This window comes from Oncorhynchus gorbuscha, linkage group LG08 (genome assembly GCF_021184085.1).
Source record: "Oncorhynchus gorbuscha isolate QuinsamMale2020 ecotype Even-year linkage group LG08, OgorEven_v1.0, whole genome shotgun sequence".
Taxonomy (NCBI): Eukaryota; Metazoa; Chordata; class Actinopteri; order Salmoniformes; family Salmonidae; genus Oncorhynchus; species Oncorhynchus gorbuscha.
The window spans coordinates 69,863,273-69,887,966 of NC_060180.1; the positions used below are offsets into that span (position 1 = coordinate 69,863,273).

At 43.1% G+C, this 24,694-nt stretch overlaps 1 protein-coding gene across 2 annotated transcripts in view; it reads left to right on the forward strand.

Annotated features, from left to right (window-relative positions):
* The first annotated feature begins 1,820 nt into the window (after positions 1–1,820).
* LOC124042126 (collagen alpha-4(IV) chain-like) overlaps positions 1,821–24,694 on the forward strand; it is an 82,725-nt gene continuing 59,851 nt past the window's right edge. Inside the window, exons 1-17 of one of the 2 annotated variants that reach the window (XM_046360484.1) lie at positions 1,821–2,135; positions 2,774–2,914; positions 6,913–6,955; positions 9,692–9,763; positions 10,301–10,435; positions 10,718–10,762; positions 15,005–15,121; positions 16,542–16,607; positions 16,696–16,722; positions 18,938–19,000; positions 19,187–19,222; positions 19,294–19,335; positions 22,255–22,335; positions 22,633–22,677; positions 22,869–22,931; positions 23,908–23,952; positions 24,460–24,513. In XM_046360484.1, the coding sequence (XP_046216440.1) occupies positions 2,868–2,914; positions 6,913–6,955; positions 9,692–9,763; positions 10,301–10,435; positions 10,718–10,762; positions 15,005–15,121; positions 16,542–16,607; positions 16,696–16,722; positions 18,938–19,000; positions 19,187–19,222; positions 19,294–19,335; positions 22,255–22,335; positions 22,633–22,677; positions 22,869–22,931; positions 23,908–23,952; positions 24,460–24,513 (981 nt within the window). In that variant the 5' untranslated portion in view covers positions 1,821–2,135; positions 2,774–2,867. The remainder of the gene's footprint in view (positions 2,136–2,773; positions 2,915–6,912; positions 6,956–9,691; positions 9,764–10,300; positions 10,436–10,717; positions 10,763–15,004; positions 15,122–16,541; positions 16,608–16,695; positions 16,723–18,937; positions 19,001–19,186; positions 19,223–19,293; positions 19,336–22,254; positions 22,336–22,632; positions 22,678–22,868; positions 22,932–23,907; positions 23,953–24,459; positions 24,514–24,694) is intronic. The other variant, XM_046360483.1, reaches the window with a different exon arrangement.

The following is a 24,694-nucleotide window of genomic DNA, read 5'->3' on the forward strand; positions in this document are numbered from 1 at the left end:
CTGGTCTCAGATGATCCCACAGGTGAAGAAGTTGAACGTAGTGGTCCTGGGCTGGCGTGGTTACACGTGGTCTCCGGTTGTGAGGCCAGTTGGACGTACTGCCAAATTCTTTAAAATGAAGTTGGAGGCGGCTTATGGTAGAGAAATGAACATTACATTCTCTGGCAACAGCTCTGGTGGACATTTCTGCATTCAGCATGCCAATTGCACTCCCTTAAAATGTTTGACATTTGTGGCATTGTGTTGTGCGACAAAACTGCACATTTTAGAATGGCCTTTTATTGCCGTCAGAACAAGGTGCACCTGTGTAATGATCATACTGTTTATTCAGCTTCTTGATATGAATGGATTATCTTGGCAAAGGAAAGATGCTCACTAAAAGGGATGTAAACAAATTTGTGCACATATTTTAGAGAAATAAGATTTTTGTGCATTCTATTTCTACTCAAGAAACATGGGACCAACACTTTACAAGTTGCGTTTATATTTCTGTTGCACCAGGTCATGTCTAGAAAACAACTAGATGAAAGGAAATGGTACCTGTGGTACACTAACGGGATGGTTTCCTTGATACAGATTTAGCCTAGTCCCAGACTATAAAGCACCTTCTATTGATCTTGATTTTTAGTCTAGGACTAGGCTCAATCAATGTCCGGGAAACCATCCCTAAATCCATTAGCAGAAACATAAATATTACACTGAGTAGGTGTAGGCAGGGACAGAGCCATAGTGGGGCAAATTCTTGTCCAATTTGGCACTAAAATTACCATGACATTCTCATTCGGAATTATTGTGGCCATGGAACCTTTGGTCCAGCATAGCACCCACCAAAATGATAATGTCAAACACCTTACGAGAGCTTTTAAACACAGTCTCTACTTTCAGTGGTGTACACGTTGATCATTAAGATATCCTGTGGGATCAGCATAATCATTTTGCTATTGAAGTGGCAAACAGGTCCAAATAAATATGGTTCAATTTCACAACCAGTGACCAACAAGTAAGATTTACTACTTTGAAAGTAGCACTGGGATTGTTTTGATTTACTTTGTTTTACTCTTAGCCAAAAACCAACGGGGCTTTATGCTCATGTTACCCTTTGAAACAATGGAAACAGAGGACTCCATACATCTCTCAACTTTCAGTGGAGGTGGTAGCACATTACTGCCATCTAGTGGATGACAACATGTACAACACAAGGGTATTCTGTATATGCACAACAATTCAGCCATATTTGAGACTTGACCCAGGATTTGGGCCTTGCTGTCAAGTCAACACCTTAACTGTAGAAAAAAAGTTTGGGACCACACACACACACAGCAGTAAACAGCCAGTGCTATCTAGCCAGCTAGTGCAAGCCAACTTTGTTCAGTTGTTGTTGAGTTTGTCCTATTGCCATGCTCACTTCATGATATATTCTGCATCTTAGTTAATATGAGTATTTTCATCTTCCTGTCAAACACACAGTTTAATCTTTTATTTGTGCTGCCAGCCTAGACTCTAAACATATTTCCTAATCCCTGTGAATCTTCAATGAGGGGGCCTCTATTTCCAGGCATGAGAAAAATGCAAATTAAAAATGGAAAAAATGTAATAGATGTTGTTATTTGTTTTCCAATATTCCATGCCCAATTGTGAGATGATGAATGAGAAAATAAGTCGATTTTCGATTTCCACATTCAGAAACGAAAAACGAGCCGTTTTCCAACGATGTCCCAATGGAAGGAAAATACAAGGACCCGGTCGGTCATCTAGCGTCATCTGTCATCGTCTTCAAAGGCGCAAAACGACCCTTGTGCCCAGCTTTGATCTGATTGAACGACAATGAACCTCTCAAACTGCAGCAAAACTTTGAAATGGTTGCTAAAAGATGTAGAAGCTTCACTGTAGTTAGTGAAGTGAGTTATCAAGTCAGGGTTTCGTTTTTGGACAGCCCAGGTTGTGAAGTGGGGGGCGGTCTAGCCTAGTCATCTTTCAAGACCTCTCTTTGCCTCGCTTGCATCGGCAGCAGGTGTTATCATACAATGATAACGAGTCGCGAGAGACAAGGCATATCGCTCTACAATATTCACTCATATACTATTGTGGATGCGGAGGAACCGTTGAGTTGAGGACGCAGTCAACACACGAATAAGGTGAGTTCTGAAAAACGTAACATTTTGATCGATCTTAAGAAATGTAGCCTATGAATATTAGGTTATATTGCCTACTAAAATATTTTAAGAACATTGGTGTGTGTGTGGACCTTTCAATGAAAAATGGAATGTGTGCATGAAGTTTCAAGCCAGTAAGCCAATGAGAACTGTAAAGTTACTATTTAAGAATGTGAAAAGAGTGTATTTTGAGAAGTTGTGAAATGACAGCTTCAATTTAACATTTGACAACCTGAACACATAAGGCTATAGACCTTTCCATAGCTGAAGACTCATTTTCATTGTGCAACTGATAGCGTCATGCTGTGTTTGCAGTCAGATTTTCAATCAGATTTTCAAGTGTTGTTTATTGTCTAAATTAATCTATCTCCAGTCTTGCTTTTGTCTTTACCTATTATTTTTCAGTTTGTTGGTTCTAGTCATGTAATGCAGTCTGCCTTCAAAATGACATTGTAGACTGTGATCATTATGTCAATGCAGATTCACAGCAAAATAAAGTTGATATACTCACTACCACATCTTATAACAACCCAGGCTCAAACCTGTAGGTCTACTATTGCACGTTTAAATGTGTGAACTCTACATGTATGTTTAGTTGGTATGTTATATGTGCTTGGCAGGTGTAGCCTTCAGTAGCTTGACCAGTTTGAAGTGACCCTAACCTATCACAGGGTGCAGCACTTAAGTGGGTGGAGTCATCTGAAGGAGTGACCAATGAGTCCCTTCGCTTGCTGGGTGACCTTCTGTTCTCTGCCTATCTGGTGAGTCTTCCTGCCTTATATATTGTATTAATTGATGTGTTTTCTACAGAGAAGAGAAGGGTGTCAAAGGGGGTGAATCATACCAGAGGTGGTTTGGTTTGGTGAACTACTCTTGCCTTTGCGAGACCTGAAGGTCACCCAGTTTATTAGAGGTAGATGGCTAGTTGTAGCTAGTTTAACCTTGCACTGTGACACAAACTGTTGTCCCTGACCCATAATAGTTAAGGGCTCATGGGAGCATCCCTGCTACTGTTTATACTGTACATGCAGCAGACGCACAGCACCCACTTACTACCAGAAAGCATTTTTTTGCAGTGGAGAAGTTGGGAGTAATGTGGTCTTCTATCTTAACACTTGGTGGCAGCAGTAGGATCCACGTGTTAAACTAGAAGACCTGGCAGCCTAGATTGACGTTCTGGAACAGCAATAGTTAGAAAGTAAGACATCATATGCCAATTTTAACGTGGTAAGGATTTAATACCTATGGATACAATAATATGAAGGGACGTGCACAGGGCAAGATGCTCAACACACACACCTTGACAGATTCAGGCATACGTTCAGTGAACCTCAATGACCTCGACTAACCGGTGCTCCTGCACATTGACTATGTACCCGTGCCTCCCTGTATATAGCCTCACTATTGTTATGTTACTGCTGCTCTTTAATTATTTGTTACTGTTATCTGTTTATAAAAATACAAAAAATTGTGAGTAAACATTTCACTCTAAGGTTGTATTTCGTGCATGTGACAAATACAATTTGATTTGATTTGAACCCAAAAGATAGACTGTGCCTTCCCTTTTTTTAAATATATGTTATTTGAGATTTTTTGCTATTATTTCTGCTATAAATAGACAAAAACAATAGACATCTGAACATATACACACAGCGCTGTGAAGAAGTATTTGCCTCCTTCCTGATTTCTTATTGTTTTTTCACATTTGTCACTTAAATGTTTGAGATCATCAAACACATGTTAATATTACACATAGATAACCCAAGTAAACACAAAATGCAGTTTTTAAGTGATAATTGTATTTATTAAGGGATTAAAGCTATCCGAACCTTCATGGCCCTATGTGACAAAGTAATTGCCCCCCCTTGTTAAATCATGAATTTACTGTGGTTAATCAAAAAAATTTGGAAAGCTGAGTTCAATTTCACTAGCCACACCCAGGCCTGATTACTGCCAGACCTATTGAATCAAGAAATCATTTAAATAGAACCTGTCTGACAAAGTGAAGTAGGCCAAAAGATCTCAAAAAGCAAGACATCATGCCGCGATCCAAAGAAATTTAGGAACAGATGAGAAACAAAGTAATTTATCAGTCTGGAAAGGGTTACAAAGCCAGTTCTAAAGCTCTGGGACTCCAGTGAACCACGGTGAGAGACATTATCCACAAATGGAGAACATTTAGAACAGTGGTGAACCTTCCCAGGAGTGGCCAGGCTACCAAATTACCCCAAGAACACAGTGAGGACTTATCCAAGAGGTCACAAAAGAACCCACAACAACATCTAAAGAACTGCAGGCCTCACTTGCCTCAGTTAAGGTCAGTGTCCATGACTCAACCATAAGAAAGAGACTGGTCAAAAATGGCATCCGTGGCAGAGTTCCAAGGCGAAAATGACTGCTGACCAAAAAGAACATAAAGGCTCACTTTTGGCAACAAAAAAAACCATCTTAATGAGCCCCAAGACTTTTGGGAAAATATTCTGTGGACTGACGAGACAAAAGTTGAACTTTTTGGAAGGTGTGCATCCCATTACATCTGGCGTAAAAGTAACACAGCATTTCAGAAACAGAACATCATACCAACAGTCAAACATGGTGGTGGTGTGATGGTCTGGGGTCAGCATGGTGGTGGTGTGATGGTCTGGGGTCAGCATGGTGGTGGTGTGATGGTCTGGGGTCAGCATGGTGGTGGTAGTGTGATGGTCTGGGGTCAGCATGGTGGTGGTAGTGTGATGGTCTGGGGTCAGCATGGTGGTGGTGTGATGGTCTGGGGTCAGCATGGTGGTGGTAGTGTGATGGTCTGGGGTCAGCATGGTGGTGGTAGTGTGATGGTCTGGGGTCAGCATGGTGGTGGTGGTGTGATGGTCTGGGGTCAGCATGGTGGTGGTGTGATGGTCTGGGGTCAGCATGGTGGTGGTGTGATGGTCTGGGGTCAGCATGGTGGTAGTGTGATGGTCTGGGGTCAGCATGGTGGTGGTGTGATGGTCTGGGGTCAGCATGGTGGTAGTGTGATGGTCTGGGGTCAGCATGGTGGTGGTGGTGTGATGGTCTGGGGTCAGCATGGTGGTGGTAGTGTGATGGTCTGGGGTCAGCATGGTGGTGGTGTGATGGTCTGGGGTCAGCATGGTGGTGGTAGTGTGATGGTTTGGGGTCAGCATGGTGGTGGTAGTGTGATGGTCTGGGGTCAGCATGGTGGTGGTGGTGTGATGGTCTGGGGTCAGCATGGTGGTGGTAGTGTGATGGTCTGGGGTCAGCATGGTGGTGGTAGTGTGATGGTCTGGGGTCAGCATGGTGGTGGTGGTGTGATGGTTTGGGGTCAGCATGGTGGTGGTAGTGTGATGGTCTGGGGTCAGCATGGTGGTGGTAGTGTGATGGTCTGGGGTCAGCATGGTGGTGGTAGTGTGATGGTCTGGGGTCAGCATGGTGGTGGTAGTGTGATGGTCTGGGGCTGCTTTGCTGCTTCAGGACCTGGACGACTGGCTGTGATTGATGGAACCAGGAATTCTGCTCTCTACCAAAATATCCTGAAGGAGAATGTCCGGCCATCAGTTCATGACCTCAAGCTGAAGCGCACTTGGGTTCTGCAGCAGGACAATGATCCAAAACACACCAGCAAGTCCACCTCTGAATGGCTTAACAAAACAACTAAATGAAGGTTTTGGACTGGCCTCGTCAAAGTCTGGACTTCAATCCAATTGAGATGCTGTGGTGTGACCATAAAAAGGCGGTTCATGCTCAAACCCTCCGATCTGGCTGAATTAAAACAATTCTGCAAGGAAGAGTGGGCGAAAATTCCTCCACAGCGATGTGAAAGACTCATTGCCAGTTATCGCAAACGCTTGATTTCAGTTGTTGCTGCAGAGGATGGCACAAACAGTTATTATGTTTAGGGGGCATTTACTTTTTCCACATAGGGCCATGAAGGTTCGGATATATATTTTTTTGACAAAATAAATAAAATCATCACTTAAACTGCATTTTGTGTTTACTTGGGTTATCTTTGTGTAATATTAACATGTGTTTGATGATCTGAAACATTTAAGTGACAAATGTGAAAAAACAACAAGAAATCAGGAAGGAGGCAAATACTTCTTCACAGCGCTGTGCATGTCTAATATCACACATGTCCAGACACACATGTCCAGACACACATGTCCAGACCCACATGTCCAGACCCACATGTCCAGACCCACATGTCCAGACCCACATGTCCAGACCCACATGTCCAGACACACATGTCCAGACCCACATGTCCAGACCCACATGTCCAGACCCACATGTCCAGACCCACATGTCCAGACACACATGTCCAGACCCACATGTCCAGACCCACAACTTCAGACCCACAACTTCAGACCCACAAGTTCAGACCCACAAGTTCAGACCCACAAGTTCAGACCCACAAGTTCAGACCCACATGTCCAGACCCACATGTCCAGACCCACATGTCCAGACCCACAACTTCAGACCCACATGTCCAGACCCACATGTCCAGACCCACATGTCCAGACCAAGACAGTGCCTTCCCACTTGACAACACTATACTATAGGATGTTAATTAAAGCAGATTTTTGTAGGGGTTGATGCATTTCCTGCAACAACATTGTGATTAAATGAAGGTCCTATATCTGTGCATTAGACCTCAAACAGCAACGGATGAGAATTCCTGCAGAGACGCCAAAACATATGAGTTAAGAGGCCTCCCAGCCATGTGATTTTGATGAATGGAGGTTTACTGTAACACTTTGTGAAATTACAGGTGGATCCTCCTGCTGCACATCTCTGAACAGAGGGTCAATGCTGTAAGTAGAAGTAACATTTAATCCCCTCTGTACAGCAGTTTCAAATGGTAGAAGTTTCCCACAGAAACAGATCTAGCATCAGCTTTACTCTCTCTATTTGAACTAAGCTGACCTTTTTACAAGGGTTTGTTTTGGCTTCACTGTTGGAATGTAGTTGTTTAGAACTAAGATAAACTTAAATCCATCAACTGTGGAATTTCTGCCTTGACCTCAAGTCAAACTGTTTCAGTCAGAGTGATTATGCGGTGTTTCAGTAGGTTGGTCTGTCTTCGTCCGTGTTCAGTATTGCACACTGTGAACCCCCCCACACACACACACACACACACACACACATGGTGCCGTACAAGGGTTGTAGTGGAGGGTAAACTATGTTAATTTGGCTAGGACTGTCTGGGAGTGTTCTGAGTGGGGAGGGGAAAACGGAAAACTAGCTTTTAGTTGCAGAGAGGTTTAGAACTCACTTTCTCATTGGTTAATTAACTAATTTACTGCCTGGTCACCAGGCAGGCCAAAACTATTCCACCAAAACAGGCAGAGATTTCAGGCAGTCTTATCAAACGGCATTATCATAATTTTCACAATTGTACAGTATAACCTTATAGTGTGGAAATATAAAAATATATATATATTTTTTGTCTGCATTGGGACTTGATTTAGTCACCGCATGATACACACGCCACATGATACACACGCCACATGCAATGCAATCGTGAGGTACAATATGGAAACTCGCGTTGTTTAGAGCGCTGCGGTACGTTAGTTCACAGCTCAGCTGTTTTTTTGCAACAGGTAAATATTGCCCCTACTGTACTTAAGATAAGTTAGTGTTGTTTGGATTAGTGTTGTTTGCACTAGCGTTGTTTGCATTAGTGTTGTTTGCGTTAGTGTTGTTTGCGTTAGTGTTGTTTGCATTAGTGTTGTTTGCATTAGTGTTGTGTGCATTAGTGTTGTGTGCATTAGTGTTGTGTGCATTAGTGTTGTGTGCATTAGTGTTGTGTGCATTAGTGTTGTTTGCATTAGTGTTGTTTGCATTCGTGTTGTTTGCATTCATGTTGTGTGCATTAGTGTTGTTTGCATTAGTGTTGTTTGCATTTATGTTGTGTGCATTAGTGTTGTGTGCATTAGTGTTGTGTGCATTAGTGTTGTGTGCATTAGTGTTGTTTGCATTAGTGTTGTTTGCATTAGTGTTGTTTGCATTCATGTTGTGTGCATTAGTGTTGTTTGCATTAGTGTTGTGTGCATTAGTGTTGTTTGCATTAGTGTTGTTTGCATTTATGTTGTGTGCATTAGTGTTGTGTGCATTAGTGTTGTTTGCATTAGCGTTTATGTCACCGCCCACTGGACACAGATGTCAATGCAACATGTATTCCATGTTGGTTCAACCAGTGTGTTCTCAGTGGGATGCTGCTCATGATCTTCACTGGCAATCCAACCTATTGTTGTACCCCTAGCTAACATCCTGGTACTGACAGTTTTGGGGAATATTGATCCAGGGCAATAGGATCTGAATGGAATTCCCCTACACCCTCAACATTTGTATGGTTGCACTCCATGTAAACAAAACCCAAATCATCCTCCTCTTTAGACTTGGTCCACATCCACGGTATTAAAATCATTAATGAATTAAACTGTTAAATGTGAGTCTGGTTTAAGAGTTCACACAGGGATTGAAGCTCTGTTTTATTGCCAAATGTGTAGTAGGAGCCCTTCCTGCCTAATAACATAAATATCCAAATATTTAGGAACCCTAAACTAACATTGCTCGGTGTTTGTGCAACTGACTTTCAACACAAGCTATGGAGAGGAGACAGAAAGCAGTTAGTTGATTTGAAAAAAAACACACAGGCTGTGAAATACCTTTCTCGCACAGAAACATTCAAACGCACTGACACACAAGCACACACAGTATATACTTTTGACTTTCTTGGGGGTCTATGAAGGATGACCTAGTTTGATGAATACGACCGTGTGTAGCCCACACAACTTATGTTTTACACTATGGTTGAAAGTAGTCAAAGCAAAACCGATGAAATTCAGTTGCATCTTTAGGGTCTTCTGTCATAAAACATGCAAAGTTTCACAGTTCACTCTAGGGATTGGGCACCAATTTATGGAAAGTTCATTATCGATATCTGTAGCATTTTTCCATTTGATATCAAAATCATATCGAAATATATATCGGAATTTTTTTTTTTTTTTTTTACCTCATATTACCCCACTTCCAATGTTTGAAAACAACAACATTGCAATTGTGTAAATGTTCACTTTTTGTTAGCTTCCATGTCTCTGTGAAGTACAGACAACTGGTTGCCCATTAGGCCAGGTTGTGAATGTTCTTGGACTCTAAAACCTACCCAACAAGTTTGAATACAATGGGAAGCCCATCTACCGTTGATGCCCCATCAGCAGGCAACGAAGTATGCTGAGTTGAGAGTCTATTGAGAAGGACTGTGTGAGGGTTTTGTGCATGCAGGAACAGTCATGCATGCTTTTTACATAATAGTGTAGGTTGAAAGGAATGTGAAACCGTATTATGCCTTGCTCATATCAATATCATATTGAATTATCCATGTCGGTGCCCATCACTAGTCTGTCCCTCTAACTGATCTCTTCAATGCCTCTTTGGTTAGTCTTCATGGCTGTCATAGTGTGGCAGCGCCTCATTGATCATACTTCATGGCTGTCACAGTGTGGCAGCGTCTCATTGGTGTGTGTGTGTGTGTGTGTGTGTTTCAGGGAGAGAAGCTGGGCTCGTGTGATGGCAGAGACTGCTCAGTGTGCAGCTGTCTCCCCGCCAAGGGAGCCCGGGTATGACTTTTCAATTCTCACCTCGCTCCACTGGACCCCCACAGTCCACCACTGTGCAACCATGATCCCAAGGAACCTCACAGACAGACCTGAGTCTGAAATTCTAGTGTTTTATACAGAGACCACTTTGAGCTAGTGCTCAGACATGTACAGTAGCCTATTATGTATGATACTATGGTACAAATGAATGTATAGGTTTGCTGAGAAACTTGATAAGAAAGTGATGTCTGCACACTTAGTAAATAAAAGACATGTAAAATGAATTAATAGAAGCTGCGGATGAATTAATAGATTTTCCTGGTGGAAAGAGAAAAGGGTAATATTGTGCTCAGTGCAGTAGCAGGGATTCAACCCATGTTTTCAGCTCATACATATCCTTGTTTTCCAGACCTGAATACTTGTATTAGTCCTCATAGCTAAGGCCTAGGCTTTAGCTCAATGCGCTAATGTGATATTGAGGACTACATACACCCAGATCAGAAGTGTGTGCTGTGTAAATCGTATTGTTACTACTTGAGCTCTCTTTTTCCTCTCCAGGGTGGCCCAGGGAAGCTGGGGAAGCAGGGACCACAGGGCCCAGATGGCATCAGGGGCTCCGCAGGGCCTCACGGAGAGAAGGGAAGGAGGGGTGATGAGGGACCACCTGGGCTGGATGGGAAAAAAGGGGAAAGGGTGAGTGTCTGGGTGTGACTTTGTGGGTTTGACTTTGTGGGTTTGACTTTGTGGGTTTGACTTTGTGGGTTTGACTTTGTGGGTGTGACTTTGTGGGTGTGACTTTGTGGGTGTTGGTCTGTCTTTCTCTATGTTTGTGTAGTTGTATTTCTATGTTGTCTCTGCCTGTCTTACCTTGGTTTGACATGAGTGTATGAGAGACAGATATGCAGAGTGAGAGTCTGTGTTCTATACCTGTCATTGAGAGTGGACAGTCTGATGCCACCTTGTTTTGTATTGCAGGGTCCGACTGGTCACCCAGGATTTCCTGGTATCGATGGTGTCAACGTAAGTAAATCACCAGCGGCAGCATCATCATCATTTGTCATCTGAGTATGTAAATATTATCACATAAATATGGGAGATTAGAGAAAAGAACACAGATCAGATTATGGGGACCTGGGATCTCAAATCAAGATTCAACCCTGAAGAGAGCATGCCTCAAAGGTTTGCTACAACAACATAGATACACACAGTGGATATTTGTACAGTTCAGGCAACACACACACACACACACACACACACACACACACACACACACACACACACACACACACACACACACACACACACACACACACACACACACACACACACACACACACACACACACACACACACACACACACACACACACACACACACACACACACACACACACACACACACACACACACACACACACACACACGCCCAGTCCTGGCCGATCTGTTGGCCTAACGAGACAGAAACAAAGGCTGTCCTCCCCACCCAAAACTACAAAGGTGTAGCCTGCAGTGCTGGTCTGAATTGAATTGAATCAATGCCCATCCACGTGGAAGGCCTACTGTTTGTAAAACAGTCAGTTGTATTGGCTTTATTAGTCCTGATTCCTGTGACTAATCATTTGGGCTATTTAAGCTCTGAATATCAGCTACCCAACTTTATCAGAAGTTATCCTGAGTCTATTTTGCAATGAGAATCTGTTTTTTTACACAGTGGGAAATGCAGAAGTATTTTATTTTTTGCTGTGTTGCTGCTCGTAAAAAATGTACGAATACAATCTTGAAACCACTGATCACACTCTGAGTTGCACCCTGTGGGTGAACAACAGTTGAGTAGCCTGATTGTCCATTCCATATTGTCCATTTTACTTGGACCTGTCCGGTTTTTAGGATATATTGTTTGATAATATGTCATATTCACATAGAAGCAGATGTTATGTTTTGAGCGGGTGCCAGGTTCGGCAATTTGACCGAAGAAACGTGCATGGTGTAGAAAGTGCTTGTCTCATGATATTGTCATACATTTGATCTCCAGCCTCTAGGCTACAGAAAACTCCACATACTGTTTCTACGCTGTGGGCTACATGATTTATATTAGATCTCTTTTTTGTTGGTGGAGCGCTGGAACGGTGCACCTCCTCAACAGAACCCGCGGGCTGATTTCTTTTCTTTTGTTTTCTGGAGCGGATGGTCAGTGGACTGGAACATAATGACAAATCATTTGTAGACTGCAAACTGACCACAAGAAGCCCAAACAGATATAATATTTGATTTAAAACATTGTATACAAATTTAAGTTTGAAATGACTATCACATTTCTTAATGGCAATACCTTGGACCAGATTTACAAAATTAAAATCACTTGGAGCTGATTTGCTGGTCTTTTATGTCCAATAATATTAATAATAATTATATATAGTACCAGTCAAAGGTTTGGACACATACTCATTCCAGGATGTTTCTTTATTTGTACTATGTTCTACGTTGTAGAATAATAGTGAAAGCATCAAAACTATAAAATAACACATACAGTTGAAGTCGGAAGTTTACATACACTTTAGACAAATACATTTAAACTCAGTTTTTCACAATTCCTGACATTTAATCCTAGTAAAAATTCCCTGGCTCAGGTCAGGAAGGATCACCACTTTATTTGAAGAAGGTGAAATGTCAGAATAATAGTAGAGAGAATAATATCGTAAAATCATAAAACACTTAAAAAAAAAAAAATTGAACTTGTATCTCCAACAGGCTATTTCCTCATAGAACATGCTGGCCAATCAGTGGTCTACTCTCATTAATTTTTTTAAATGACCGGTATACGCCCACACCATTCTGTTGTTGGGGTACGCCCACACCATTCTGTTGTTGGGGTACACCCACACCATTCTGTTGTTGGGGTACGCCCACACCATTCTGTTGTTGGGGTACACCCACACCATTCTGTTGTTGGGGTACACCCACACCATTCTGTTGTTGGGGTACACCCACACCATTCTGTTGTTGGGGTACGCCCACACCATTCTGTTGTTGGGGTACGCCCACACCATTCTGTTGTTGGGGTACGCCCACACCATTCTGTTGTTGGGGTACGCCCACACCATTCTGTTGTTGGGGTACGCCCACACCATTCTGTTGTTGGGGTACGCCCACACCATTCTGTTGTTGGGGTACGCCCACACCATTCTGTTGTTGGGGTACGCCCACACCATTCTGTTGTTGGGGTACGCCCACACCATTCTGTTGTTGGGGTACGCCCACACCATTCTGTTGTTGGGGTACACCCACACCATTCTGTTGTTGGGGTACACCCACACCATTCTGTTGTTGGGGTACGCCCACACCATTCTGTTGTTGGGGTACGCCCACACCATTCTGTTGTTAGGGTACGCCCACACCATTCTGTTGTTAGGGTACGCCCACACCATTCTGTTGTTGGGGTACACCCACACCATTCTGTTGTTGGGGTACGCCCACACCATTCTGTTGTTGGGGTACGCCCACACCATTCCAACACAGAAAAACTGGTTTTTAACATACTTAATTTAAACGTTTTGGAAGGAGAGGTATTTCACTCATATTGTATTATAGGTTTTTTATAGGTGTAAACACTAGAAAGTTACTTTACATTGTCCAGAAAGGCTGTGATTGATATTAGAGTTTACTGAACTGTTATGGCCTTTTAGTCGTTACATATTTATGAAATATATTACAACCAAAAGGCCAGCTAACCTTAGTAAAGAACATTAACCCTAGTAAAGAACATTAAAAAAACACATGTTCTTATTTATAAAGAGAAAATGAAACATACTTCATGTAATGTTTCCAGTAATAATTTCCAGTGCATACTGTTATACACCACATGGTGGGTGTTCATGGTGTTTACAGGGTGTTTACAGGGTGTTTACAGGGTGTTTACAGGGTGGTCATGGTGTTTACAGGGTGGTCATGGTGTTTACAGGGTGGTCATGGTGTTTACAGGGTGTTTACAGGGTGTTTACAGGGTGTTTACAGGGTGGTCATGGTGTTTACAGGGTGTTTACAGGGTGTTTACAGGGTGGTCATGGTGTTTACAGGGTGTTTACAGGGTGTTTACAGGGTGGTCATGGTGTTTACAGGGTGTTCAGGGTGTTTACAGGGTGTTCAGGGTGTTTACAGGGTGTTTACAGGGTGTTTACAGGGTGTTCATGGTGTTTACAGGGTGTTTACAGGGTGTTTACAGGGTGTTCATGGTGTTTACAGGGTGTTCAGGGTGTTTACAGGGTGGTCATGGTGTTTACAGGGTGTTCAGGGTGTTTACAGGGTGTTTACAGGGTGTTTACAGGGTGTTTACAGGGTGTTTACAGGGTGGTCATGGTGTTTACAGGGTGTTCATGGTGTTTACAGGGTGTTTACAGGGTGTTCAGGGTGTTTACAGGGTGTTTACAGGGTGTTTACAGGGTGTTCAGGGTGTTTACAGGGTGTTTACAGGGTGTTTACAGGGTGTTTACAGGGTGTTTACAGGGTGTTTACAGGGTGTTTACAGGGTGTTCAGGGTGTTTACAGGGTGTTTACAGGGTGTTTACAGGGTGTTTACAGGGTGTTTACAGGGTGTTCAGGGTGTTTACAGGGTGTTCATGGTGTTTACAGGGTGTTTACAGGGTGTTCAGGGTGTTTACAGGGTGTTTACAGGGTGTTTACAGGGTGTTTACAGGGTGTTCAGGGTGTTTACAGGGTGTTTACAGGGTGTTTACAGGGTGTTTACAGGGTGTTTACAGGGTGTTTACAGGGTGTTTACAGGGTGTTTACAGGGTGTTTTCAGGGTGTTTACAGGGTGTTCAGGGTGTTTACAGGGTGTTTACAGGGTGGTCATGGTGTTTTCAGGGTGTTTACAGGGTGTTTACAGGGTGGTCATGGTGTTTACAGGGTGGTCATGGTGTTTTCAGGGTGTTTACAGGGTGTTCAGGGTGTTTACAGGGTGTTTACAGGGTGTTTACAGGGTGTTTACAGGGTGTTTTCAGGGTGTTTACAGGGTGTTCAGGGTGTTTACAGGGTGTTTACAGGGTGTTTTCAGGGTGTTTACAGGGTGTTTTCAGGGTGTTTACAGGGTGTTTACAGGGTGTTCAGGGTGTTTACAGGGTGTTTACAGGGTGTTTACAGGGTGTTTACAGGGTGTTTACAGGGTGTTTACAGGGTGTTTACAGGGTGTTCAGGGTGTTTACAGGGTGTACTCTGAGTATCTTTCCATAACTGTGTGGTTCTCGGGCCTGCCGATTTGTGGTTTCAGGGTCACGTTGGTGCTGGGGGGAATCCTGGCCTGCCGGGGCTAGACGGCTGTAACGGGACCAGGGGACTGACGGGGATACCCGGTGTTCATGGCACGAACGGATTCCCTGGACCCAGGGTGAGGGGACTCCTATTAGCAACCCCACCTCCAGTCTGGAGATAGGGTAGACATCATATGGTCTCTACCTTCACCCACCTCCAGTCTGGAGATAGGGTAGACATCATATGGTCTCTACCTTCACCCACCTCCAGTCTGGAGATAGGGTAGACATCATATGGTCTCTACCTTCACCCACCTCCAGTCTGGAGATAGGGTAGACATCATATGGTCTCTACCTTCACCCACCTCCAGTCTGGAGATAGTCTGGGTAGACATCATATGGTCTCTACCTTCACCCACCTCCAGTCTGGAGATAGGGTAGACATCATATGGTCTCTACCTTCACCCACCTCCAGTCTGGAGATAGGGTAGACATCATATGGTCTCTACCTTCACCCACCTCCAGTCTGGAGATAGGGTAGACATCATATGGTCTCTACCTTCACCCACCTCCAGTCTGGAGATAGGGTAGACATCATATAGTCTTTACCTTCACCCACCTCCATATGGTCTTTACCTTCACACATCTCCAGTCTGGAGATAGGGTAGACATCATATGGTCTTTACCTTCACCCACCTCCAGGGTAGACATCATATGGTCTTTTACCTTCACACACCTCCAGTCTGGAGATAGGGTAGACATCATATGGTCTTTACCGTCACCCAACTCCCTTTGAAGCCATTCACCCCTCAATGGTGCCGAACAATAGAAATACCATAGAATAGAATATAACTTCATGATCTCCAAGCTTATCGTTTAGACTTTCCTTCGGGGATATCTCCTGACCTATCGTTTAGGCTTTCCTTCGGTGATATCTCCTGACCTATCGTTTAGGCTTTCCTTCGGGATATCTCCTGACCTATCGTTTAGGCTTTCCTTCGGGGATATCTCCTGACCTATCGTTTAGGCTTTCCTTCGGTGATATCTCCAGACCTATCGTTTAGGCTTTCCTTCGGGGATATCTCCTGACCTATCGTTTAGGCTTTCCTTCGGGGATATCTCCTGACCTATCGTTTAGACTTTCCTTCAGGGATATCTCCTAACCTATCATTTTGACTTTCCTTCAGGGATATCTCCTGACCTATCGTTTAGGCTTTCCTTCAGGGATATCTCCAAGCTTATCGTTTAGACTTTCCTTCGGGGATATCTCCTGACCTATCGTTTAGGCTTTCCTTCGGTGATATCTCCAGACCTATCGTTTAGGCTTTCCTTCGGTGATATCTCCAGACCTATCGTTTAGGCTTTCCTTCGGGGATATCTCCTGACCTATCGTTTAGACTTTCCTTCAGGGATATCTCCTAACCTATCATTTTGACTTTCCTTCAGGGATATCTCCTGACCTATCATTTTGACTTTCCTTCAGGGATATCTCCTGACCTATCGTTTAGACTTTCCTTCAGGGATATCTCCTGACCTATCATTTTGACTTTCCTTCAGGGATATCTCGGTCCCAAAGGAACAAAAGGGGAGCCTGTCTACGATGTATCTGGACCTGGCCTTCCTGTGAGTAATATTTTTGTGTGTGTGTGTGTGTGTGTCTGTGTACATGTGCGTTATATTACACAAACTAAGACTTGTTAATATTTGACAGGGCGACCCTGGGCCTCCTGGAAGATCTGTAAGTGTTTCATCGTTTTCACTATCACTCCGCATTCTTAGAACACTACAGGTAAACACGTTACCACGGTGACGGGGGTGTACAGCTACGGCAGCTTTGAACTCCAGGACCCAGAGATGGGAGGAGGTGACAGGTACAGTGTCTTCAATGTATTCACACCCCTTGACTTTTTCCACATTTTCTTGTGTTGCAGCCTGAATTAAAAATGTATTAAATTGAGATTTTTATGTCACTGATCTACAAAATACCCCATAATGGCAAAGTGGAATTATGTTTTTAGAAATGTTTGCAAATTAATAAAAAATGTAAATCTGAAATATCTTGAGTCAATAAGTGTTCAACCCTTTGTAATGGCCTCAATAAGTTCAGGAGTGAATAGGTGCTTAACAAGTCACATAATAAGTTGCATGGACTCAACTTGTGTGCAATAATAGTGTTTAACATGATTTTTAAGTGAATACCCCATCTCTGTACCCTACACATACAATTAAGGTCCCTAAATTGAGCAGTGAATTTCAAGCACAGATTCAAGCACAAAGACCAGGGAGGTTTTCCTATGGGTCGCAAAGAATGCACCTATTGGTAGATGGCTCCCTTTGAGCATGGTGAAGTTATTATTTTTACACTTTGGATGGTGTATCAATACACCCAGTCATTACAAAGATACAGACACCCTTTCGAAATCCTTTGCCGGAGAGGAAGGAAATCACTCAGGGATTTCACCATGACACCAATGGTGATTTTTAAAACAGTTATATAGTTTAATGGCTGTGATAGGAGATAACTGTGGATGGATCAACAACGTTGTTGTCAGAGTGAAAAGAAGGAAGCCTGTACAGAATAACAATATTCCAAAACATGCATCCTGTTTGCAATAAGACATTCACCTTTCAGTAGGACAATAACCTAAAACACAAGGTCAAATACTGTACACAGTGGAGTTGATAACCTAGACAACATTGAATGTTCCTGAGTGGAAAAGTTACAGTTTTGACTTAAATTAGCTTGAAAATAATATGGCTTGAAAATGTCTGTCTAGCAATGATCAACAACCAACTTGACAGAGCTCGACAATTTCTTAAAATAATAATGTACCATCCAGGTGTGGAAAACTCTTTGAGATTTTCCCAGAAAGACTCACAGCAGTAATCCCTGCCAAAGGTGACTCTAACAAGTATTGACTCAGGGGGTTCAACACTTATATAATCAAGATATATTGGTGTTTTATTTCCTTTATTTCCTCAAAGAAATATTGCATTTTTCTTCAAATTTGACATTACCGAGTATGTTGTGTAGATCGTTGACTAAAAATGACAATTCATTCAATTTGAATCCCACTTTTGTAACTCAACTAAACGTGGAAAAAGTCAAAGGGTGTGAATACATTCTGAAGGCACTGTAGACGTTCAGACATAGTTACTCTGTAAAACTTTGATGGTACTAGTATTTCTCCTCCCGCACTGTAGACGTTCAGACATAGTTACTCTGTAAAACTTTGATGGTACTAGTATTTCTCCTCCCGCACTGTAGACGTTCAGACATAGTTACTCTGTAAAACTTTGATAGTACTAGTATTTCTCCTCCCACACTGTAGATGTTCAGACATAGTTACTCTGTAAAACTTTGATGGTACTAGTATTTCTCCTCCCGCACTGTAGACGTTCAGACATAGTTACTCTGTAAAACTTTGATAGTACTAGTATTTCTCCTCCCACACTGTAGATGTTCAGACATAGTTACTCTGTAAAACTTTGATAGTACTAGTATTTCTCCTCCCACACTGTAGATGTTCAGACATAGTTACTCTGTAAAACTTTGATAGTACTAGTATTTCCCCTCCCACACTGTAACTCGACCACCAGGTTGTTTCTGTAAAAGAGAATATGTTCTCAGTCAATTTACATTTAGTAAAACAATGATATAAGCTGTAGTAGCAGTTGTGTTTCACAACATTTAACTCTAAAACACTCATTTATTGCCTTTTTGACTCATCAATTAGAAGTAAAAAAACAAACAAATGTATGTCAACAAGATCTGGGTAATATGTTCAGTAGGGCCACCGTAGCAAAAATATTTAGTTAAAGGAAAATGAGTGTTTTCTTATTGGACGACAAGTACAGATAGTACCTGTCTGTTTCACATCCCTTCAGAGGGTTTTCTTCCATTTTTGTGCCTAATGAACACGACCCTGTGCTCTGTCATGTTTTTCCTCCAGGGATCACCTGGCCATGCGGGACCCAAGGGTCACACAGGCCCTGCTGGACCTAATGGAAATGATGTGAGCAATAGGGCTTTTTGTAATCGTCTTTGCTATTGAATACAGACGATTCTGTGATGTGAAACATGTATATCTTTTGTTTTGTGTGACCTGCACGTCTTACAGTACTGTATGTAGTTAATGAGATTATATAGTGGTGAACAGTATGTGTATACGTGTTAAGATATTTCTCTCTCTTTCATCTAGGGTCCCTACGGTCCACCCGGGGCTAGAGGAGAACCAGTGAGTGGGCACACACACACGCGCGCACACACACACATACACATACACTTACAAACGTGTTTGTGTTTCAGGGTGACACTGGCAGATCTCTGCCGGGCATTAAAGGTGATGAGGTAAGTAGCTATGCTAGTGTGTGAGTGTGTGTGTTTTGCTGTGTAATCATTTTTACATATTTTTTTATTTCACCTTTTATTTAGCCAGGTAAGCCAGTTGAGAACAAGTTCTCATTTACAACTGCGAACTGGCCAAGATAAAGCAAAGCAGTGTGACACAAACAACAACACAGAGTTACACATGGAATAAACAAATGTACAGTCAATAACACAATAGAAACATCTATATACAGTGTGTGCAAATGAGGTAAAATTAGGGAGGTAAGGCAATAAATAGGCCATAGTGGTGAAGTAATTACAATGTAGCAATTAAACACTGGAGTAATAGATGTGTAGAAGATGAATGTGCAAGTAAAGATACTGGGGTGCAAAGGAGCAAGATAAATAAATACAGTATGGGGATGAGGTAGTTGGATGGGTTATTTACAGATGGGCTATGTATAGGTACAGTGATCTGTGAGCTGCTCTGACAGCTGGAGCCAGTGGGTTTGTTGAGAATATGAAGCGAGGGCCAGCCAACGAGAGCATACGGGTCACAGTGGTGTATATTGGGCTTTGATGACAAAACGGATTTCACTGTGATAGACTGCATTCAATTTGCTGAGTAGAGTGTTGGAGGCTATTTTGAAAGTGACATCGCCGAAGTCAAGGATCGGTAGAATAGTTAGTTTTACGAGGGTATGTTTGGCAGCATGAGTGAAGGATGCTTTGTTGTGAAATAGGAAGCCGATTCTAGATTGAATTTTGGTTTGGAGATGCTTAATGTGAGTCTGGAAGGAGAGTTTACAGTCGAACCAGACACCTAGGTATTTGTAGTTGTCCACATATTCTATGTCAGAACCGTCCAGAGTAGTGATGCTGGACGGGCAGGCAGGTGCAGCAGCGATCGGTTGAAGAGCGTGCATTTAGTTTTACTTGCATTTAAGAGCAGTTGGAATCCACGGAAGGAGAGTTGTATTGAAGCTCATCTGGAAGTTTGTTAACAGTATCCAAGGAAGGGCCAGAAGTATACAGAATGGTGTCGTCTGCATAGAGGTGGATCAGAGACTCACCAGCAGTAAGAGCAACATCATTGATGTATACAGAGAAAAGAGTCGGCCCGAGAATTGAACCCTGTGGCACCCCCATAGAGACTGCCAGAGGTCCGGACAACATGCCCTCCGATTTGACACACTGAACTCTGTCTGAGAAGTAGTTGGTGAACCAGGCGAGGCAGTCATTTGAGAAACCAAAGCTGTTGAGTCAACCGATAAGAATGCGGTGATTGACAGAGTCGAAAGCCTTGGCCAGGTTGACGGGTACGGCTGCACAGTATTGTCTTTTATCGATGACGGTTATGATATCGTTTAGGACCTTGAGCGTGGCTGAGGTACACCCATGACCAGCTCGGAAACCAGATTGCATAGCGGAGAAGGTACGGTGGGATTCGAAATGGTCGGTGATCTGTTTGTTAACTTGGCTTTTGAAGACTTTAGAAAGGCAGGGCGGGATAGATATAATAGGTCTGTAACAGTTTGGATCTAGTGTCTCCTCCCTTTGAGGAGGGGGATGACCGTGGCAGCTTTCCAATCTTTGGGGATCTCAGACGATACGAGAGGTTGAACAGGCTAATAATAGGGGTTGCAACAATTTGCGACGGATTATTTTAGAAAGAGAGGGTCCAGATTGTCTAGCCCAGCTGGTTTGTAGTGGTCCAGACTTTGCAGCTCTTTAAGAACATCAGCTGTCTGGTGTAACTGACAGTTAGACTTACAGGTTATGTCGTTGTCTTTTGTTTGAATTGTTTATGTGTCCGCTGTGCGGGGGAAATATATATAATAATATATAATAATATATGCCATTTAGCAGACGCTTTTATCCAACGCGACTTACAGTCATGTGTGCATACATTCTACATATGGGTGGTCCCGGGGATCGAACCCACTACCCTGGCGTTACAAGCGCCATGCTCTACCAACTGAGCTACAGAAGGACCACAATATAATATAATACAAGCGGAACTACGTAGCTAATACTGTTGTAACGGGGATCCTTATTGTAGCAACACACTTTTGGATCGTATGATGGTCCACTTGTTCGGCGCAGCTTCATCTCCTGGTTGCGCCAACTATGGTCTCAAACATCTTGCTGCCGAAGGACGAGGAAGCTTCAGCGAGAAGTCTATCCAGTTCATAGAAAGGAACTTTTATGTCGATGATGGGTTGACGAGCGTATGTTAGGATGAAGTGTGAATTCATGCAAGGAATAATAAGTGTGAAGTTTGATTTCCTCCCTTCTGTAATAAGCAGCCAATGAGGTATTTGTTCCTTTATTCATGTGTTAATCTGAACCTGTTATAACGCCGGTTAAACTGTTATGTATGTAAGCACTTCAGAGTTATACCAAGCTAATAAGTCACTCGTAAGATAAGGTTGTAAGAGTGTGCTTAACTGTATTTTTCATTTACTTTATAGTTCTCACGGAAGGTGATAATTCTGACTAAAACTACAGAATAAAGCCGCCAGTTAAAATCAAGGAACGGTTGTGCTCGTGGTTACTGAAGGGAGCTATATCTGGATTTGGGTGAAGGAGAAATGGGGGAGGATTGGGCAAGTTGCTGTGGGGGGTGCAGAGCTGTTGACCAGGGTAGGGGTAGCAAGGTGGAATGCATGGCCAGCCGTAGAAAAATGCTTGTTGAAATTCTCAATTATCGTGGATTTATCGGTGGTGAAAGTATTTCCTACATTCAGTGCAGTGGGCAGCTGGGAGGAGGTGCTCTTATTCTCCATGGACTTTACAGTGTCACAACTTATTTTGGCGTTTGTGCTACAGGATGCGAATTTGTGTTTGAAAAAGCTAGCCTAAGCTTTCCTAATCATCTCCTTCTCTCCATGTCAACATGGATAATATTATCTCTCTACTCATCCTGCTGTCTCTCAGGGGGACCAGGGTCAACCAGGGCCTCCAGGGCCTGAGGAGATCGTCGAGCCTCCAGACCTTTTCTACCCCAAAGGAGACAAGGTACCCTATATAGCGCGACTGCCTATGGGAACATTATGGACTTCCTCTGTACTTCGTCATGCAAAGAAACACGTAGACTATATGCTTACCAAGGATGGTAACAGTTGATGCTAAACCATCAGTGGGAACCAAGAAATGTACTTTTATAGTTTGGAGCATTAGGACTCAAAATATGGACTGTATTATTCTTCTTGAAGTCCAGAGCAATGAATGAGTTCACCCATAATTGGCTTGCTGTAACAGAGTTGGCTTTCGTCTACCACGATTAACTCTTGATGTTGTTTTTGTCTGTTTAAGGGGGATAAAGGGGTTCCTGGACCATGTGGGCCCAGAGGCATAACTGTGAGTTTGTGTGTGTGTGTGTGTGTGTGTGTGTGTGTGTGTGTGTGTGTGTGTGTGTGTGTGTGTGTGTGTGTGTGTGTGTGTGTGTGTGTGTGTGTGTGTGTGTGTGTGTGTGTGTGTGTGTGTGTGTGTGTGTGTGTGGTTTATGCATTTGTGTATTACATGTGTTTGAACTATAACTCTCCTTACAGGGAGAACAATCCTATGAAGGACTAAAGGGAGAAACTGGAATCCGTGGCTTTCCTGGCCCTCGGGTAGGAACACTGTACTGTTGTGATCTGATGTCATAAAGCCTCCTGGCCCTCGGGTTGGAACACTGTAATGTTGTGATCTGATGTCATAAAGCCGTCCTCCTGGCCCTCGGGTAGGAACACTGTACTGTTGTGATCTGATGTCATAAAGCCATCCTCCTGGTCCTCGGGTAGGAACACTGTACTGTTGTGATCTGATGTCATAAAGCCATTCTCCTGGCCCTCGGGTAGGAACACTGTACTGTTGTGATCTGATGTCATAAAGCCGTCCTCCTGGCCCTCGGGTAGGAACACTGTACTGTTGTGATCTGATGTCATAAAGCCATCCTCCTGGTCCTCGGGTAGGAACACTGTACTGTTGTGATCTGATGTCATAAAGCCGTCCTCCTGGCCCTCGGGTAGGAACACTGTACTGTTGTGATCTGATGTCATAAAGCCGTCCTCCTGGTCCTCGGGTAGGAACACTGTACTGTTGTGATCTGATGTCATAAAGCCGTCCTCCTGGTCCTCGGGTAGGAACACTGTACTGTTGTGATCTGATGTCATAAAGCCGTCCTCCTGGTCCTCGGGTAGGAACACTGTACTGTTGTGATCTGATGTCATAAAGCCATCCTCCTGGTCCTCGGGTAGGAACACTGTACTGTTGTGATCTGATGTCATAAAGCCGTCCTCCTGGCCCTCGGGTAGGAACACTGTACTGTTGTGTTCTGATGTCATAAAGCCATCCTCCTGGTCCTCGGGTAGGAACACTGTACTGTTGTGTTCTGATGTCATAAAGCCATTCTCCTGGTCCTCGGGTAGGAACACTGTACTGTTGTGTTCTGATGTCATAAAGCCATTCTCCTGGTCCTCGGGTAGGAACACTGTACTGTTGTGATCTGATGTCATAAAGCCGTCCTCCTTGTTATTATGTTGTCATCCATATTACTTGATTAGTTGTCTTTTTTTCTTTTTTTGTTTCTTATCTTCTCTGGCCAAGGGTTACATTGGATCTACCGGCCTGCCTGGAACGCCTGGACCACAGGTGGGACTTCTCCATCCTCTTAGTTTAGTCTCGTCAATGTTGTGTGGAATAATTACTCTCCAAAATATTGCTTAGCTATGTTTAACTACCAATGAATCTGCAGTGATATTGCATGAAAGGCATCTGAAGGAAACTGATTTGATTTAGTTTACTATAGTTTGGTCTGTTGTCAGATTTGAAATGCATTTCTTATTTTAGGAAACTAAAGGAGGAGAAGGTATTGTAATTTTAACGAGAAGAAGATATTTATTTTCACTTTATTCAGATGGGCACAGTAGGCAACAAGAGGGGAGACAGTGAGGGATGAAGCTGTAGAGTAGCGGGGGATTTAGGATTTGTAACGAGCTGAGGGTGTAGTACAAGTGCTGCAAGTGGCGACATTGCAGGCTAGACCAGACTAAGGCACAGGAATTGTAGTTTTGATGTGAATGTCTAAATATTGTACTTTCTGTGAATGTTGACTTCTATACGGTATGTTATTAATGTAGTTGTTCTCCTTTCATTCAGGGCTATTCTGGAGACCAAGGGTTTCCTGGTCTGATCGGCAGGTCAGGACCAACGGTGAGCTGAACCCAGAACCAGCAGGTTGGGCTTAGACAGATACTGTCTGGTTATCAGCCAGTTGGGCTCAACCAGGACCAGACAGTATCTGTCTATCAGCCAGTTGGGCTCAACCAGAACCAGACAGTATCTGTCTATTATCAGCAGGTTGGGTGGGCGCAACTCCATTAGTTCAGTTGAC